At 46.7% G+C, this 17080-nt stretch overlaps 1 protein-coding gene across 1 annotated transcript; it reads left to right on the forward strand.

The window, feature by feature from the left end:
- The first annotated feature begins 1364 nt into the window (after positions 1-1364).
- LOC110294508 (2'-5'-oligoadenylate synthase-like protein 2) lies at positions 1365-16601 on the forward strand. The gene is made up of 6 exons (XM_021162793.2): positions 1365-1711; positions 3421-3709; positions 4881-5056; positions 8823-9067; positions 10865-11006; positions 15265-16601. Exons 1-6 carry the CDS (start codon positions 1514-1516, stop codon positions 15739-15741), a joined length of 1527 nt encoding a protein of 508 aa, XP_021018452.2. The 5' UTR covers positions 1365-1513; the 3' UTR covers positions 15742-16601.
- Positions 16602-17080: the final 479 nt, after the last annotated feature.

Here is a 17080-nt window from a genome sequence, read left to right on the forward strand (position 1 = left end):
TAGTAGTCTGATGGGTTAAGAGACACAAAGTATATGTTTAGACTATCTTCGGTTTCCGACAAAGTATATGTTTAGACTATCTTCGGTTTCCGCCAGACTGCTTACAACATCATCTGACACCTGAGGCAGGCACCCAGGACCCACAAGCACAGGACTCCTTCCTCAATGTCTCTGGGGCTCTGTTTCAACTCAGTGACCCCTTTTGACATGGTCTCCTTGACCCCAGTGGCCATCCGCCTTTACACAGGTGGACTGGAGAGTTAACATGTTACTTGGTTATTTTGTAAGCAAGCTTACTAGTAAATCCTCTGTGTCAAGCAAGCACCTCAAACCTCAAGCCAAGCTTCCTTCTTCTGAGAAGAGAGAATCTCAACTGAGAAAATGCTTCCATAAAGCCGGGCGGTGGTGGCGCACGACTTTGATCCCAGCACTTGGGAGGCAGAGGAGGCAGGCGGATTTCTGAGTTCGAGGCCAGCCTGGTCTACAGAGTGAGTTCCAGGACAGCCAGGGTTACACAGAGAAACCTTGTCTCAAAAAATAAAAACAAAAACAAAACAAAACAAAACAAAAAACATTCCTCCCCAGGACATGGTATTTATAGCAGAGATAGGAATCCTAACCAGGACAGGATATATAGATGTGTTTCCTGGGTAGTGTGATATGAAAGTTACTATTTGTGGTGACTGTGGCAAAAGTTGCCTTTTAGGCATGAAAAAAAAAAAATAGCTTAGTCAGGAACCTAACCCTACACCCAAGGCTGCGCCTGATAACCAGAACACGTCACTCACTGAAGATAACTAGACAAAAAACTTCATGAGACTACCTCACGCTGTCCATTGACCAGGAGCAATCCTTTGTGCCTCACAGCTTTGGGACTGCAGTAGACATCAGAGAAATGTCACTTCGATGGGCCCTGCAGCCAGAGAGTCTGACCCTGGATATGGCCTTCAGCTAAGACACCTGCACAGATGCTGAGCAGCCTCGGGGAGACTAGCTGAGGTCGGTAGTTAGGAATGTGGAGTGTGGATGTTGTGACCCTCAGTATAAGCAGGAATAACCTAGCCTAACCCTATCGCTCAAGACGCGACTAGTAACAGAGCCACTACGCGTGATTAAGAATGAAATAAATGCATTTGCCACAGCCAGATCACCAGGCAGATGAGATTATGTGGCCAAATCGATGCCACTGAAACTGCTGAATCTTACTCTGTTGTGGTAAACAACATCCTGTGCTCACAACAGAGCCAGTGGGGAGACTGCGTCCTTAACTCCCCGTTCCCTACAGCCTTGAAGAATGAAAACTGGATCTCCCTGCAGTTTCACTTTCAATTCTTGTCAAAGCTTGGTTTCTGTTTCCAGTTTCTCCAAGGAGGGAGGGGCAGAGCGCTTTTCTCCTCTCCCGGCAACTCTCTGTCCCCCTGTCTCCTCCAGAGAACGCTTTGGGAAGCTCCTCCCATCAGACCTGAGCAGAAGCACAGAGGATTTATCTAGAGGACAGGCTGACCCAGCTGAAATGGATCCATTCCCCAACCTGTATGGGACCCCTGGGGACAGTCTAGACCACTTCCTGGAACACAGCCTTCAGCCCCAGAGGGACTGGAAAGAGGAAGGGCAGGATGCCTGGGAGAGAATCGAGAGGTTCTTTCGGGAACAGTGCTTCCGTGATGAGCTGCTCCTGGACCAAGAAGTCAGGGTGATTAAGGTGGTGAAGGTAAGCACACAGGGTTCTGGGTTCAAAGCTCACCTCTGCCCTGTGGGGCTTGTGAACTTGAGAGGTGGGTCATTTCAGCCCCTCTGAGTCTGTGTCCTCTTCTTAAGATGGGTTTAGTAGAAGCAGTAAATGGGATAAAGCATAGAAAATGTTTCTGTGCATTTAAAATTAGCCTTGCAAAGCTGAAGGACAGAGGTGGTGATAATTTGGGATTCTGGTTCCTGAATGGACCATAGTCACTGGTTTCCATAAAATGTGTGCCTTTGCTTCTTCCTGTGTAAGAAATACTATTTGGCCAGGTGTGTGTGATCCTGCATGCTTTGAATCCCATCACTCAAGAGGCAGAGGCTGGCAGATTTCTGAGTTTGAGGCCAGCCTGATATACAGAGTGAGTTCCAGGACAGCCAGGGCTGCATAGAGAAACCCTGTTTGGAGAAAGGGAAGGGAAGGGGGAAAGGAAAAGGAGAAGGAGAAGGAGAAGGAGAAGGAGAAGGAGAAGGAGAAGGAGAAAAGGAAAGGAAAGGCAAGACTACTACTTTAGTCCTGAAGTTATGAAGGAAACCTATTGTTCTCTAAGTTAGTAGTATTGGTCATGTTAGAAATTACCTAGCAAGACTACTTGGTAAACCATTGGGATTCTAAGGGCTGCCTGTGTAATTCTAAGGCTAGCTGTTTCTCCCAGAAAAACACAAACTTACGGCCCACCCCCTCCAATCAAGACCGTTTGGATCAGAGCTCTGGGTGTTGTTTATTCTGCTAAAATGAATGACAACTTAAGTTAACTTGAGTAAGTCAACTTTACCTGGGAACTCTGAGCCATGGTGGCAGAGGTTAAGACGAGAGAAAAAGAGCTTTTGATGAAGAAAAATCTCAACAAACCTTCAAAACCAGAGACCAGGGAGGGTTCTCCGCCAAAAAGCTTTCAAGACAGAAATGGAAACTCCCACAGCTGCTGCAAAACGATACAGTGTATCCCATTTGTGTTCTGGTTCCTGCAAATTTCCGCCTGACCTAGGTCAATTGCTTGTAGCAGCCTCTTGGCTTCCGGGATTTGAAAGAAACAACAAAAAAAAAGGAAGTCCAGAGCTGGGTGTGGTAGCCTTCACCTGTAACCCCAGCAGTCCGGAGGTTGAGGCAGGAGGATTACCAGTTTAAGACTGTTAAGCCTTTGCTTATAGCAAGTCCCGGCCAGCTGTGGCTGCATCAGTGAGGCACTGTCAGAGGGGTGGAGAGGAGCAGCTGAGGTTCACTCTCTCATCTTCTTTGGTTTTACTTTTTTTTTTTTAACTAGCAGACAAAGGATTTTGTTTCATTATAGCATTTTTCAAGTAGCAATTTGTTTTGGGCTAGGGATGTAGTTCTGAGGTTGGTATGTATGTTCTGTGCCTAGAATGGTGGCTACCTATAACTAACTCCAGAGGCGCTCCCTTCCGCCTCTCTTCTGGCTTCTGAGGACACCAGGCACACCTATAGTGTATGCGTACGTGCCAGCAAAGCAGCCGTACACATAAAGTGTTGCCCTTGTTGAGATTTCAGAACATTTGGGTCTCTCAGTTTTGGATCAGGGATGCTCAGCCCATAACGCCCACAGCACAGGTCTCTCTTAAAGGACTGTACAGAGAACTTACCATGAATGGGTCTGGTTTAACTCTCAACTTCAAAGCATCAAATCTCAGGAGAGGTAAATCTGCCATTGTCACCTTCCACAGGGAGGCTCCTCGGGAAAGGGGACAACGCTGAACCACAGATCTGACCAAGACATGATTCTGTTCTTAAGCTGCTTTTCCAGTTTCGAAGAGCAGGCGAGAAACCGCAAGGTTGTCATCAGCTTCATTAAGAGGAGGCTGATTCATTGTAGCAGAAGCCTGGCCTACAATATCATTGTCCTTACCCACAGAGAGGGGAAAAGGACCCCTCGCTCGCTCACCCTAAAGGTTCAGTCCCGGAAGACTGATGACATTATTTGGATGGATATCCTCCCGGCTTACGATGCTTTGGGTAAATCCAGTGGTGGTTTCAGTTTAAAGAATTCTGGGGTCTTCTTCTGGGAGAGGTTAGAGAGAATCGAAACCAGTGAAGATTGCTCTGTAGGTAGATAGGTGGGACTGGAACCATACCTGTAAAGACTTCCATAAATATCCTTGCATGGGTTCCCATGTCCCAGTGTTACATGGGGAGGAAGGATTTATCCTAAAGAATGAATTCCTACCCACCCTCTGGAAAACACCAGGTTAGGCAAACATTCCAAGGTCTTTAGGGTCTGACAGTACTGTATTAGACCCTTTAAAACAAGGCTCTCAAGCTGGGTGGTGATGGAGCAAGCCTTTATTCCCAGCACTTGGAAAGCAGAGGCAGGTGGATCTTTGTGAGTTTGAGACCAGCCTGGTCTACAGAGCAAGTTCCAGGACAGTCAGGGCTACACAGAGAAACCCTGTCTCAAAAAGTAAGTAAGTAAATGAAATAAATAAGCAAACAAATAAATAACAAGACTCTCATATTTTACAACTTGCATTCCTCTTGGGCCCACACCTTAGCATGTTCAAAATTGAACATACATGGGATAATGTTGAGTCATCAGAACTGATATTTGCTCACATTTGAGATACCCAAACGGCAATTGCCTGTGGTTGCCTTTAAGTTTACCTCCTTAATGGAGCCGATCTGAGGATTTCATGAACCTGACCATCCCGGCCTCTATTAATTTAGCTTTGAGGTGGGGGAGGGGGTGAGGTAAGGAAGGCATAGAAAATGATGACTGTGATCCCAGCTCTCAGGAAGCCGAGGCAGGCAGACCACAAGCCTAATGACAGCCCAGGATCTATCACAGAGAGACCCTGCCAACGAAGAAGAGGGGCTGGAGAGATGGCTCAGCAGTTAAGAGCACTGACTGCTCTTCCAAAGGTCCTAAGTTCAATTCCTAGCAACCACATGATGGCTCACAACCATCCGTAATGAGATCTGACGCCCTCTTCTGGTGTGTCTGAAGACAGCGACAGTGTACTTACACACATGAAAGAAAGAAAGAAAGAAAGAAAGAAAGAAAGAAAGAAAGAAAGAAAGAAAGATCTAAAGAAAAGAAAGAAGGGAGGGAGGAGTGGATGAGAGGGGATTCCCTATGTTTCCAATCTCAAAAGGTAGAGTTTCCTGACCAGATAGTTTCTCTTCCCAGGACCTTTGTCCAGAGACTCAAAACCAGCACCGGCAATCTACGAGACTCTGATAAGAAGTAAGGGCTACCCTGGTGACTTCTCACCAAGCTTCACAGAGTTACAGAGACATTTTGTGAAAACTCGCCCCGTTAAACTGAAGAACCTCCTCCGGTTGGTGAAGTTCTGGTACCTGCAGGTAAGAGCTGGGAGGAGGCGGAGCAGAGGGTACGCACACATAGCCCATGCTTCTCTTAGAAATTGGGGCTGGAGGTGTGGCTTGTTGGCAAGGTACTTGCTTGGGATGCATAAGGTCCTGGGTTCAATCCTCCGCAACAGCAAGAGAGATGGCGTGGGGATACAAGAAGTGGGTGAGAGGCAGGATAAACAGTGAGTGACCTGCAGGGCCCTGGACCATCTAAGAGCCCAGCATCCCTGTTGATGAGAGCATCTGCGTCTTGCTTAGTGACACCTGCTTGCAGTGACGCCTTCCCCAAGGGCGATTAAATGCTCACTCAGATGAGGACAGGCTGCCTTCGACAAGCCTCAGATGTGTGGCATTTTGATAACAATAATAAAGCCACCATTGTGTCAGACTAATTGGGTCCTGTGATCTAGGCTATACGTGCCAAGGGACCCCGTTTAGTCTTTCTGTCTGTTTCTTTACTTTTTTTAATTGGATATTTTATTTACATTTCAAATGTTATCCCCTTTCCCAGTTTCCCCTCTGGAAACCCCCTATTCGACCCCCTCCCTCCTTCTGGCTGTTTCTAATGGCAAGTATCCCCGCCCTCACCCTGGAGGTGAGAAAACTGAGCTGAGATTTGAACACGAGTCCCTGACTCTAGAATCTGTGCTCATAAGCAGTCCCAGGAAATGCTCTTCAGTTTAGCATTTCTTTCTGGTTATCTGACTAATTGCAAAGAACTCATTAAAAAAAAAAAAAAAGTCCAAAAATGCTTAAGGAAGGAGGAGAGAGCTGGGCATGGTGGCGCACGCCTTTAATCCCAGCACTCGGGAGGCAGAGGCAGGCAGATTTCTGAGTTCAAGGCCAGCCTGGTCTACAAAGTGAGTTCCAGGACAGCCAGGGCTATACAGAGAAACCCTGTCTTGAAAAACAAAACAAAACAAAAAAAAAAAAACAAAAAACAAAAAAAAGAAGGAGAGATTTGCACACGGTCCCCAGATAAACCTGCGACAGTACTTTGGCTTTTCTTTCATGTTTTACCGTCATCTGTATTCCTGCAGCCCATACCTGGATGTTAGGTAACTGGAGTTACCATGCCATCTCACCGAGGTTTTGGTCCACCTTTTTTTTTTTTTGGCTTTTCTTTTTTTGGTTTTTTCGAGACAGGGTTTCTCTGTGTAGCCCTGGCTATCCTGGCACTCACTTTGTAGACCAGGCTGGCCTCGAACTCAGAAATCCTCCTGCCTCTGCCTCCCGAGTGCTGGGATTAAAGGCGTGCGCCACCACGCCCGGCTTTGGTCCACCTTTAAACACACACACCGGCTGTTGTCCTTGAGTCGATTGTGAGAGCTCCGTCCATTCATGTTGTCCGCACACTTTACTTTGTCTCTTCCAGTGAACTATAAGATCTCCCAGGCTACAGGTATTTACCTCCCTTCCCTTTAGGGCTACAAACATTTTCATCCAGCCACCAGCCACCAGCCATGTACTAGCTTTAACCAGGCCATCTCTGAAAACAGTGGGCTGGAGAGAAGGCTCAGCAGTTAAGAGCACCCACCCTTGCACCAGACCCACTTTGGGCAGCTCATAGCCACTGTCACTCCAGCTCCAAGGGATCCAGCGCCCTCTTCTGGCCTCTACTTGCATTGCATGCACATAGACACAGACACATAATTTAAGAACAGTGATTTCTTTCTTTTTTCTTTTTTTCTTTTTTTTTTTTTTTTTACAAATTATGTGTATAGTGTGTATGTATATGTATGTATCTGTGTATAGGTCTCAGGATGGTTGCCTTTTCTCAATCTCCTCCATATATACTAGGACAAAGTCTTTCAGTTGACCTTAGAGCCTAGACTTGTCTGCATGGCTGTCTAACTAGCTAACTTTCTCTGGGGAGCCCCTGATTCTGCCTCCAAAGTACTGAGATTATAGGCAGGCATGATACCCACATCATTATGAGACTTCTAAGGATCTTTTTCCCACTGAGCCACCTCCCTGGCTCATATTTCTGTACATGAATATTCCTGTCATTCTCTAATAGATTTTACTTATCTGAACCCTCTCTCTCTCTCCCCCATAGAAAAATATATGTGGTTATTTAAATATTGCAATGGACCCACTATAAAAACTTCAAATAGCATAAAGATGTATAAAAATGAAGGTAAAAATTTTTGTGTGTATGCATGTGTGCATATCAGTGTGACAATAAGCTTGTATCCATACTCATAAGGGGAACTCCAATTGGACTTAGTGTGTGTGTACATGTTCACATGTGTGTGCATGTGCATGCGTTTATGCAGGCGTGTGCTTCCGTGTGTGTGTGTGTGTGTGTGTGTGCATGTGTGTGAGGGGGGAATTTGTAGCCACCTAATTTTTCTTATATGTTTAATATATACTTAATTCCATTTTTAACTTCTTGTATATGACATGACTTTGGCAACACCTTTATTTCCTTCCAAATAACTAACAAGTTGTCCATCACATCTTGAACTCTGAACTAAAACATTACGTTTGCTAAAACTATTAAAGCCACAAATCTAATGAGAACTAATTCTAAACAGTTCTACTCTGTTATACTTGACTTCCTTTGTAAGTCCTGAGGGATTGAACCCAGGACCTTATGCAAGCTCGATAAGTACCAGGCTGCTAAGCCACATCCCCAGCTCGTGACTCTTGTTTATTCTTATGCCAGAAACGGCTTCTTCCAAGTAGAAGGTGAGGATTCACTTCCAAAGTTGGCCTGTGACATCCACATGTGCACACCCTCCTCTCTCTCTCTCTCACACACACACACACATACACACACATCACTGGGAGCCATGTATGATTGACACACCTCTATTCCCAATACCTGGAGGGCTGAGGCTGAAGAACTGCAAGTTTCAGGCTAGCCTGGGCTACACAACAAGATTCCATCTAAAAAATAAAAATCACCAGGATTTTAACTAGCATCTACTACTGCTGTTTTGCCCAGTGGACACGGTGTCAAACTGTCATCTAGATTCTCACATTCAACTCACAGGTTAGTGTGTACCTCTGTTCTTGGCAGAGAAGCACTCCTTCCCCCTGCCCCCCTCCGCCTCCCCAGTGTACAGGATGTCAGAGACTGCAGAGTACTGGGTAAACATTGTGGGAAAGGAGGTAAGAGGAGCCTAAGAACCAGCGATGGGAAGGATGGCTACAAAATAGCATCTTAGGGGCATGTCGGTCTCACTGCCAGGTGCCCACAGCAGCATCAACTGGCTGCATGAGATCTGTGCAAGATTAAGCTAGTTAGTGTTCTAGCATCCATAAGGAAAGCAGAGAGCTACTGGCCATCAATGGCTGCTGGGAGAGGGATTTTCCTCAGAGATGTGGTTCCCGACCCATGCCTACTCTGGAGGATGGCCCTACACCCATGCACATGAGAGCTCCAACTGAACTCCAAGGGACATAAAGAGAAGGAAAAGAGGACTGGAGAAAGATGGGGGCATGAGGAGGAAGGGTGGAGGGACGTGGCTATGATCAAAATACACTGTATACTAGTATAGAATTTCAAATATACTGCATTGCCTCCTCTATTCTAACTGGAAACTGTGGATTGATTGATACTCGGACGGTCCGCAAGGAAACCCCCTTGCCATCAGCCCATGTAGACGTACCATGTCTTGGCTGTGTCACATAAAGTAACAAGGGAACCTGAAAATTCCTAGAGCATCAATCACATGAAATTCTCATTCACTCTCCCTCCCTCTCCCTCTTCCCCCCCCCTCTCTTCCCCCTCCCGCCCCCTGCCCAGTGCCTGAGACGTAAATATGGAAGAGGTGCAGCGTTGCCCTCAAAATATGCTCTGGAGCTGCTGACCATCTACGCCTGGGAGATGGGTACAGAGAGCAGTGATAGCTTCAATCTGGATGAAGGGTTCGTAGCCGTGATGGAGCTCCTCATAAACTACCGAGACATCTGCATCTACTGGACCAAGTACTACGATTTCCAAAACGAGGTCGTCAGGAACTTTCTGAAGAAACAGCTGAAGGGAGACCGGTGAGTCTGTCAACCACGTGACTTAATGGCTCTGAGGCTTAGAAACCCTGACCGGAGTGGCTTGGGGAAAATAAAGGGTTTCGTACTCGAAAACACTCAGCGGTGAAGAGTCACCAAGGTCTTGTAAGTCCTCAACTCAATGTGTTTCTTAGACCCCTAGAAACGAAACCCAGCTTGGAGTTCTTTGTTCTTTCGCCTTCAGCCTGAGAGAACGATGACCACTGGGTGACCCACCCAGGGGCCTGACCCATAGTGTAAGGGACCAAGAATGTTTGCCAAAGATAGCCTGTAACCTTCCCTTGAGAGATGAGCTGTAATTCACCATCTCCATTCTTACGATGTTTACTCAGCTTCCCCATTCTTTGTGGTCTTATCCTCCCCTCACTTTGTGGTTTATTCTTTAAAAACACTCAACTGTGGGGCTGGTGAGATGGCTCAGTGGGTAAGAGCATCCGACTGCTCTTCTGAGGGTCCGAAGTTCAAATCCCAGCAACCACATGGTGGCTCACAACCATCTGTAATGAGATCTGATGCCCTCTTCTGGTGCATCTGAAGACCGCTACAGTGTACTTACATATAATAAATAAATAAATCTAAAAAACAAACAAACAAAACAAAACCTCGACTGCAACTGCTGGGGGGTCGATCTTCTCAGCCCCTGTGTGGGTTACCAGCTTGGCCTCAGCATGCTGATTCCCGAATAAACCTCATGCGATATAGCATCAAGAACGGTTTCTCTCGAGTTATTGGGATGTCAGCTCATCCCGGGATTTGAGCAAGGGTCTGCTCGAAATGGGGGTCTTTCAGTCTCTGTCCATGAGTGGTTCAGCCCTTCCCTACCCAGGGTCTTCCAGTCAAGTTCCGGTTTATCGGCTTATCGCTTCAAGGTTGCAATGGTTCTGGCTTTCTCCTCTAGACACCTAGTCGCCAGTATAAGATTGCTTATGTCGAGTAAACTCTCAGAGATTCATTTTCTGGAGCTTGCTGAGGTTATATCTCCAATATCTCCTTCACCCTCTTGCTACAGCTCCACTTGCTCCGGCCCACTTGCTCCAGGGCAATCCTATTTCCAATCCTAACTGAAGGGCTTTGCTTGCAGGGGTTGCTCCTACTGGGCCATCTGAAGAATGCTCTCTGTTGGCCCCACCTTCAGTTTTAAATGAGGCGGTTAATTATGGAGTATACTGCAAGTAGAAATAAAGGAAAAGTAACACGCAGCAAGAGAGGGACTTTGCCCTTAGCAAAAAAACAAAACAAAACAAAACAAACAAAAAAAAACAGTCATCAAATCCAGCAGAGACAATTGAGTAGCCTCAGCAGGAGAGCGTCAGCTTCCACCCCACCTACTCCTGGCCCTCACAACACCCTGCAGAGGTCAACTGGGGAAGCTGAGGCAGTCTGCTGGAGTTCCCAGCTGATCTTTTTCTCCAAGGATGTAGCTCCCCCCTCCCCCCCCCCCAGTCTGTACTTCCAGCTTTCTGTCCCCACTGTAGCATGGGGTAACAAAATTGCCCCTCCCCGCTCTTTGGGGAGGGGAGAGGGGGAAATGAAAAGGATGGTAACCATGGCGACAACACTGCCAGCCGCAAGACAGCCTTGCAAGAAAAGTTTGAGATCCACGTTCGGCTCTGAAACAGTGGAGGCTGCGGAGGCCCACCTCCAGAGACAGCTTTTTAGTGATCTTAAACATCCCGTGGCAATTTGCCCTTATAATGTCTTAGTCAGGGTTCCTCAGAGACGAGGGCCCAGAGGCCAGTATCCTGACTGTAACGGAGATCTGCCATTTTCTACCCCCAGGCCCATCATCCTAGACCCAGCTGACCCCACCAACAACCTGGGAAGAAGAAATGGATGGGAACAGGTGGCTGCAGAAGCTGCTTTCTGCCTTCTGCAGGTCTGTTGCACGACTGTAGGCCCCAGCGAGCGCTGGAATGTACAGGTACTATGCATGCGATCTCCTAGTGAGAACTCACACCAACACTCATTTAGATCACGCTCTTCCCACAGCATCCCAACACGGGCTGTTAGGCCTTGATTCCTCAGGAAAGAAGAGCTCAAGAATTGCAAAGTCTGCTGCAATTTGCAAGAGAGTCCTTTTATTTCGAAAACCCCCTACAGTGTAGGTTGAGAGTGCTACCCCCCAGCTTAGCACTTATATACAGAGCCGTTAGAAAATCTTTGAATGCTTAGGGTGAAGGGGAGGTAATTCAGACATGATACCATTTGGTGGGGTGGAACTCTGAGGCTGGGAGAGGGATTAAAGATTGTCTTTTGTGGGGCTATCAGGAACTAGTTTTATGGCGGGCCATAACTGTCTATGACCTCTGATTACTTCTTTTCTATGATTTAAGCATGGGACCCTAATCTCCTTTCTTCAAGGATAGGCACCAGCTGTACCTGGTTATCTAGGAGAGTGCTAGCCTTGGCACCACTGAAGCTGAGCTTCTGAGAGGCAATGCAGAAGCAAGCCCCAGACACAAGCCTTGTAGCACTTGCTGTGGGAGAAGCCTAGGGAAAGGGGTGGGGGGACTTCTGCAGGAGAGTGCAGAAGCAAGCCACCTGTGCACCTCAGGGCCATGTATTTAGGTATCGAAGCCCAGTTTCTATCTATAACACCCAGGTCTCAGTTCATTCATCGGTAAGATGGGCAGACAATCTGCCCTGTTCTATAGTCATCTCAGAGACAGAGTCTAAGAATTTACCTCTAGCTTGGATCTAGAGTAATATTTTCTCATTTGGTGGGTCATCGTCACTGTTTTAATCAGGGTTTCTATTCCTGCACAAATATCATGACCAAGAAACAAGATGGGGAGGAAAGGGTTTATTCGGCTTACACTTCCATACTGCTGTTTATCACCAAGGAAGTCAGGACTGGAATTCAAGCAGGTCAGGAAGCAGGAGCTGATGCAGAGGCCATGGAGGGATGTTCTTTACTGGCTTGCTTCCCCTGGCTTTCTCAGCCTGCTCTCTTATAGAACCAAGACTACCTACCAGCCCAGGGATGGTCCCACCCACAAGGGGCCTTTCCCCCTTGATCACTAATTGAGAAAATGCCTTACAGTTGGATCTCATGGAGGCATTCCCTCAACTGAAGCTCCTTTCTCTGTGATAACCCCAGCTGTGTCAAGTTGACACAAAACTAGCCAGTACAATCGCTTACTATTTAAATAGTAAGTGTAATATGTTTTTTAAAAATTAAGTGAGTCTTCTACAACTCACTGCAGACAGTAAGTCCACTGCACAGCCTTGCCCCATAGGCCACCACCATCTTGGATCTGAATGCAAATCCAATGTTTGGATTCAAGGATTGGACTTAGAGGTCTCCGGAGGAAGCTGTTTCCCTAACTTGCTAAACCCACATAAATCCTGTCCCTTGACCCATTTCTTATTTTCTTCGGGAAAAGTTGGGATTTGTCCTTAAAAGTGGCCCCACAGCAAATGAAACAAGGTAGACAGATAGGGTCTGAAAGGGACCTGCCATCTGGCCATCAAGTGCCAATAGCTGAGAATGCCCCCCCCCCCAAAAAAAACCCAACAAACAAAAAACAAAGGACTCTTGGGAAGCAAGGAAAAATGAAAATTAAAAAAAAAAAAACTACCTATGTCTCTTGTCTCAGTTAGGGTTTCTACTGCTGTGAACAGACACCATGACTACAGCAGCTCTTAAGAAGGAAAACACTGGGGCTGGCTTACAGGGTCTGAGAATCATTCCATTATCGTCAGGCGGGAAGCAGGGCAGGGTGCAGGCAGACATGGTGCTGGAGAAGGGGCTGAGATTTCTTGATCAGGAGGCAGAGAATTGGCTGGAGCTTCTGAGACCTCAAAGCCCACCTCCATAACGATACACTTCTTCCAGCAAGGCCACACTCACTCCCGGAAGCCACACCCACTCTAGCAAGGCCACACCTCCTGCTAGAGCCATTCCCTACTGTGCTGGGGGTGGGGGGGGCGATTTTTATTCAAACCACCAGTCTCTCTACATCTCATACCCCAGTTTCTCAGAAATTCCGTTTTCTAGAGGCCAGCTCTCAGCCTCTTATCTCCCTCTGTGAATAGCGCCTCCGCTGAGCGCGTGTGGTCCCTCTGCATGTTCTCCCTTCGCTTAAGTTATTGTTCAGTGGGTTATTCTGTTACTAAATTATCTTAACAGACAGTTCCCTAGTCGCAAAAACAGATCCAGAAGGGACCACGGTGGAGTACAAGTCAGAGCCCTTCTGAGCATCACCTGGGGGTGAGGTTGATTATAGCAGCTCAAAGGACCAGTGCCAGGATTGTGCTCAACAAATATGAGGGGGGCTGGTGAGATGGCTCAGTGGGTAAGAGCACCCGACTGCTCTTCCGAAGGTCCAGAGTTCAAATCCCAGCAACCACATGGTGGCTAACAACCATCCGTGACGAGATCTGGCGCCCTCTTCTGGAGTGTCTGAAGACAGCTACAGTGTACTTACATATAATAAATAAATAAATCTTAAAAAAAAAAAAAAAGAAAAAAAAAACAAATATGAGGAAAAAAAAACCCATTTCTGTTACTTTTCTGTGTGGTAGAAAACTATTTAAACCCCGGGCCATAGACTATTTATGTTCCTTGTTATTCTTTATTTTATTATATTTTTTAAAAGATTTATTTAGCTGGGCGGTGGTGGCGCACGCCTTTAATCCCAGCACTCGGGAGGCAGAGGCAGGCGGATTTCTGAGTTCAAGGCCAGCCTGGTCTACAGAGTGAGTCCCAGGACAGCCAGGGCTATACAGAGAAACCCTGTCTCGAAAAACCAAAAAAAGATTTATTTATTATATGTAAGTAAACTATAGATGTCTTCAGACACACCAGAAAAACACCAGAAAAGGGCGTCAGATCTTCCTATGACTGGTTGTGAGCCACCATGTGGTTGCTGGGATTTGAACTCAGGACCTTCGGAAGAGCAGTCAGTGTTCTTAACCGCTGAGTCATCTTACCAGATCAGATATTTTCTTTATTTACATTTCAAATGTAATTAAACCTTCCCTGGTTTACCCTCTGAAAACCTGCTATCCCATCCTCCCTCTTCTGCTGCTATGAGGGTGTTCCCTTCGCCCACCCACCCACTCCTGCCTCCCAGCCCCAGCATTCCCCTATTTTTTTGGTTTTGGTTTTGGTTTATTTAATTTATTTTTTTATTTTTTTATTTTTTGTTTTTTTTTTTTTAAGACAGGGTTTCTTTGCATAGTCCTGGAACTCACTCTGTAGACCAGGCTGGCCTCAATCCCAAAACCTGTACCTGCCAGCACCCCCCTCTCCCCCCCCCCCCACACACTGATATACTAGGATCCTCCTGTAAGTGCTCGGCTGAGAGACGTCTCATTTAACCTACCAGGAGACCGTTCCAGATCCAAGCCATCTTTTCAGCAAATATGTCAGAATTCTGTGACGTGACATATTTTAATGTCTAGAACTAACCCAGAGGCAGAATTTTTAGGACACATCCAGACTTTTGGCATAACAGTGATCACCCTTGAACAACCCTCCTAAAGCCAGACACAAATATTAAATGGCATCACTGTAATCCCCAGGCTCCCATAAGGACAACGCTGTTGTGTACCCGTGATGGGTGAAGATTCTGAGTAATTCCACATGGGAAGAGTATCATTTAGAATCCACTTGTTGGGCTGGAGAGATGGCTCAGCAGTTAAGAGCACTGACTGCTCTTCCAAATGTCCCAAGTTCAATTCCCAGCAACATGATGGCTCACAACCATCTGTAATGGGGTCTGATGCCCTCTTCTGGTGCATCTGAAGACAGCTATATTATATATCTATATATTATATTATATATAATATATTAGGCAGCTATATTATATATCTGTACACAGATATAGTGTACATAGATAGAATAAATAAATCTTTAGGCTGGAGAGAGCAGAGCTGACCAGGCGAGCAACCTTCATTCTCAGCAACCACATGATGGCTCACAACCATCAGTACAGCCACAGTGTAATCATACACATAAATGAATAAAATGTTTGAGGAACATGGCGTGAGTTAGTGGTACCCTGAGCCTAGGGTAGCCAATCAGCTCACCTGTTGTCTCACGCCATTGTTCGTTATGTCTTCCAGGTTGTCTTGGTAGATGATAAACGATATCAGGAGCTAGAAGAAAGCAGCTTTGTAGACAATGGACAGTTCTTTCCATACACTTGCCCTTTCTCTCCTCTCCCTTGCAGCGAGCGAGGGATGTTCAGGTGAGAGTGAAACAAACGGGAACAGTGGATTGGACACTCTGGACAAACCCCTACAGCCCCATCAGAAAGATGAAGGCAGAGATCAGGAGGGAAAAGAACTTTGGAGGGGAACTGCGCATCTCCTTCCAGGAGCCCGGAGGGGAGAGACAGCTGCTCAGCAGCCGGAAGACCCTGGCGGATTATGGGATATTCTCTAAGGTGACCATCTGGGTGCTGGAGACCTTTCCTCCTGAGATCCTGGTCTTTGTGAAGTATCCTGGTGGCCAGAGCAAGCCTTTCGCCATCAACCCTGATGATACCATCTTAGATCTGAAAGAGAAGATAGAAGATGCTGGAGGCCCTTGGGCGGAGGATCAGGTACTACTGTTGGACGATGAGGAGTTGGAAGATGATGAGAGCCTTGAAGAGCTTGAGATTAAAGACTGTGACACCATTGAGCTCAGTAGGGTAATCTACTAGTCTGGCTGCTTGAGTCCATGCCTAGCGTATTACGCCTCCCCACCTCATCCCTAGACTCTGATGGGTTCTTTCTATAGCTTAACTATCAACATCCCCTTCTCTTGCTTAAAACCCTCTCCTGTAGCCGGGCAGTGGTGGTGCATGCCTTTATCTCAGCACTTGGAGGATTTCTGAGTTCAAGGCCAGCCTGGTCTATAGAGTGAGTTCCAGGACAGCCAGAGCTATACGGAGAAACCCTGTCTCAGATAAACAAACAAACAAACCAACCCTCTCCTGTGTTTTCCAATAATACAGAATGAAGTTCAAGTTCCTTATCCCAACAGTCAATTAAGCTGAACCCTGCTTAGTCCCCGAACCCCACTCTAAACACTCAACTCATACAGAATGCAGAGTGACACCTTGAGTCACACGGAGGGAGAGCTGAGTCACACCTGTGTCACTTTTCCTCAAACATCCTTTCCCTCAGCCTCTGTTTTCATCATTCTGTGAGTCACCGAATCTAAGAGCAGACCCCAGACTGACAGATTCCCCACCTCTCCAGAAACCTCTTAGAACGGAAAACTAACCCGAGCCAGACATTCCACTGAGACTCAGCAGTCCCGGACTTGACAAACCTTTCACGTCATTCTGCATGCTCCTGTTTGAAAACAACTACTAGCTGGCCCATGCAGCAGGCCAAATCATCTTGTGTTCCCGCCCTCTCCCTTCATCCATGTTAGACTCCCGTGGACGTAAATCTATCTCCCTCGTCTAATCAGACTCGATTGTTTTTAATGCTTTAGGCCTTGTGCTCTAGAATGGTACCAATCCAGTATCAATGTATGACAAGTGCTTGTTAAATAAAGAAGCGAACCAGAGAATGGCTTTGGATCCTCCGATATTGTCTTGATCAGGTCTGAGGCCATTTCATAGTCCACCTACTTTCAGGTGCCCCTAACCCACACATTATTCTCTGGAGATGCCCCCAAGTCAGCTCTACCAACCTCATGCTGGCGGGTAGTCATGGCCTCCTTCTGTCTAAACCTACTTGGTGAGAGGTGATAAGGATAGACCCTATCCATTGGCTACGGTTAGCCAATCACAGATTTCAATCTTGGAACGTGGGGCCCCGGTACAGTAAATTTCTGGTACAGTCAAGATTGAAAGAAGCTAAATAGCTGTATTTGTCAGGGCTCTCTACAGTTGCAGGACTTAAGGAATGTCTCTCAATATTGAGGGAATTTATTGTGATGACTTACAGTTTGTAGTCCAACTAACCCAACAACGGTCAGCTCTGAATAGGAAGGTCAAGGATCCAGTAGTTGCTCAGTCCCACGAGGCTGGGTGTTTCAGCTGGGCT

The sequence above is a fragment of the Mus caroli genome, unplaced genomic scaffold (assembly GCF_978045245.1).
Source record: "Mus caroli unplaced genomic scaffold, Mus_caroli_1 scaffold_4, whole genome shotgun sequence".
NCBI lineage: Eukaryota > Metazoa > Chordata > Mammalia > Rodentia > Muridae > Mus > Mus caroli.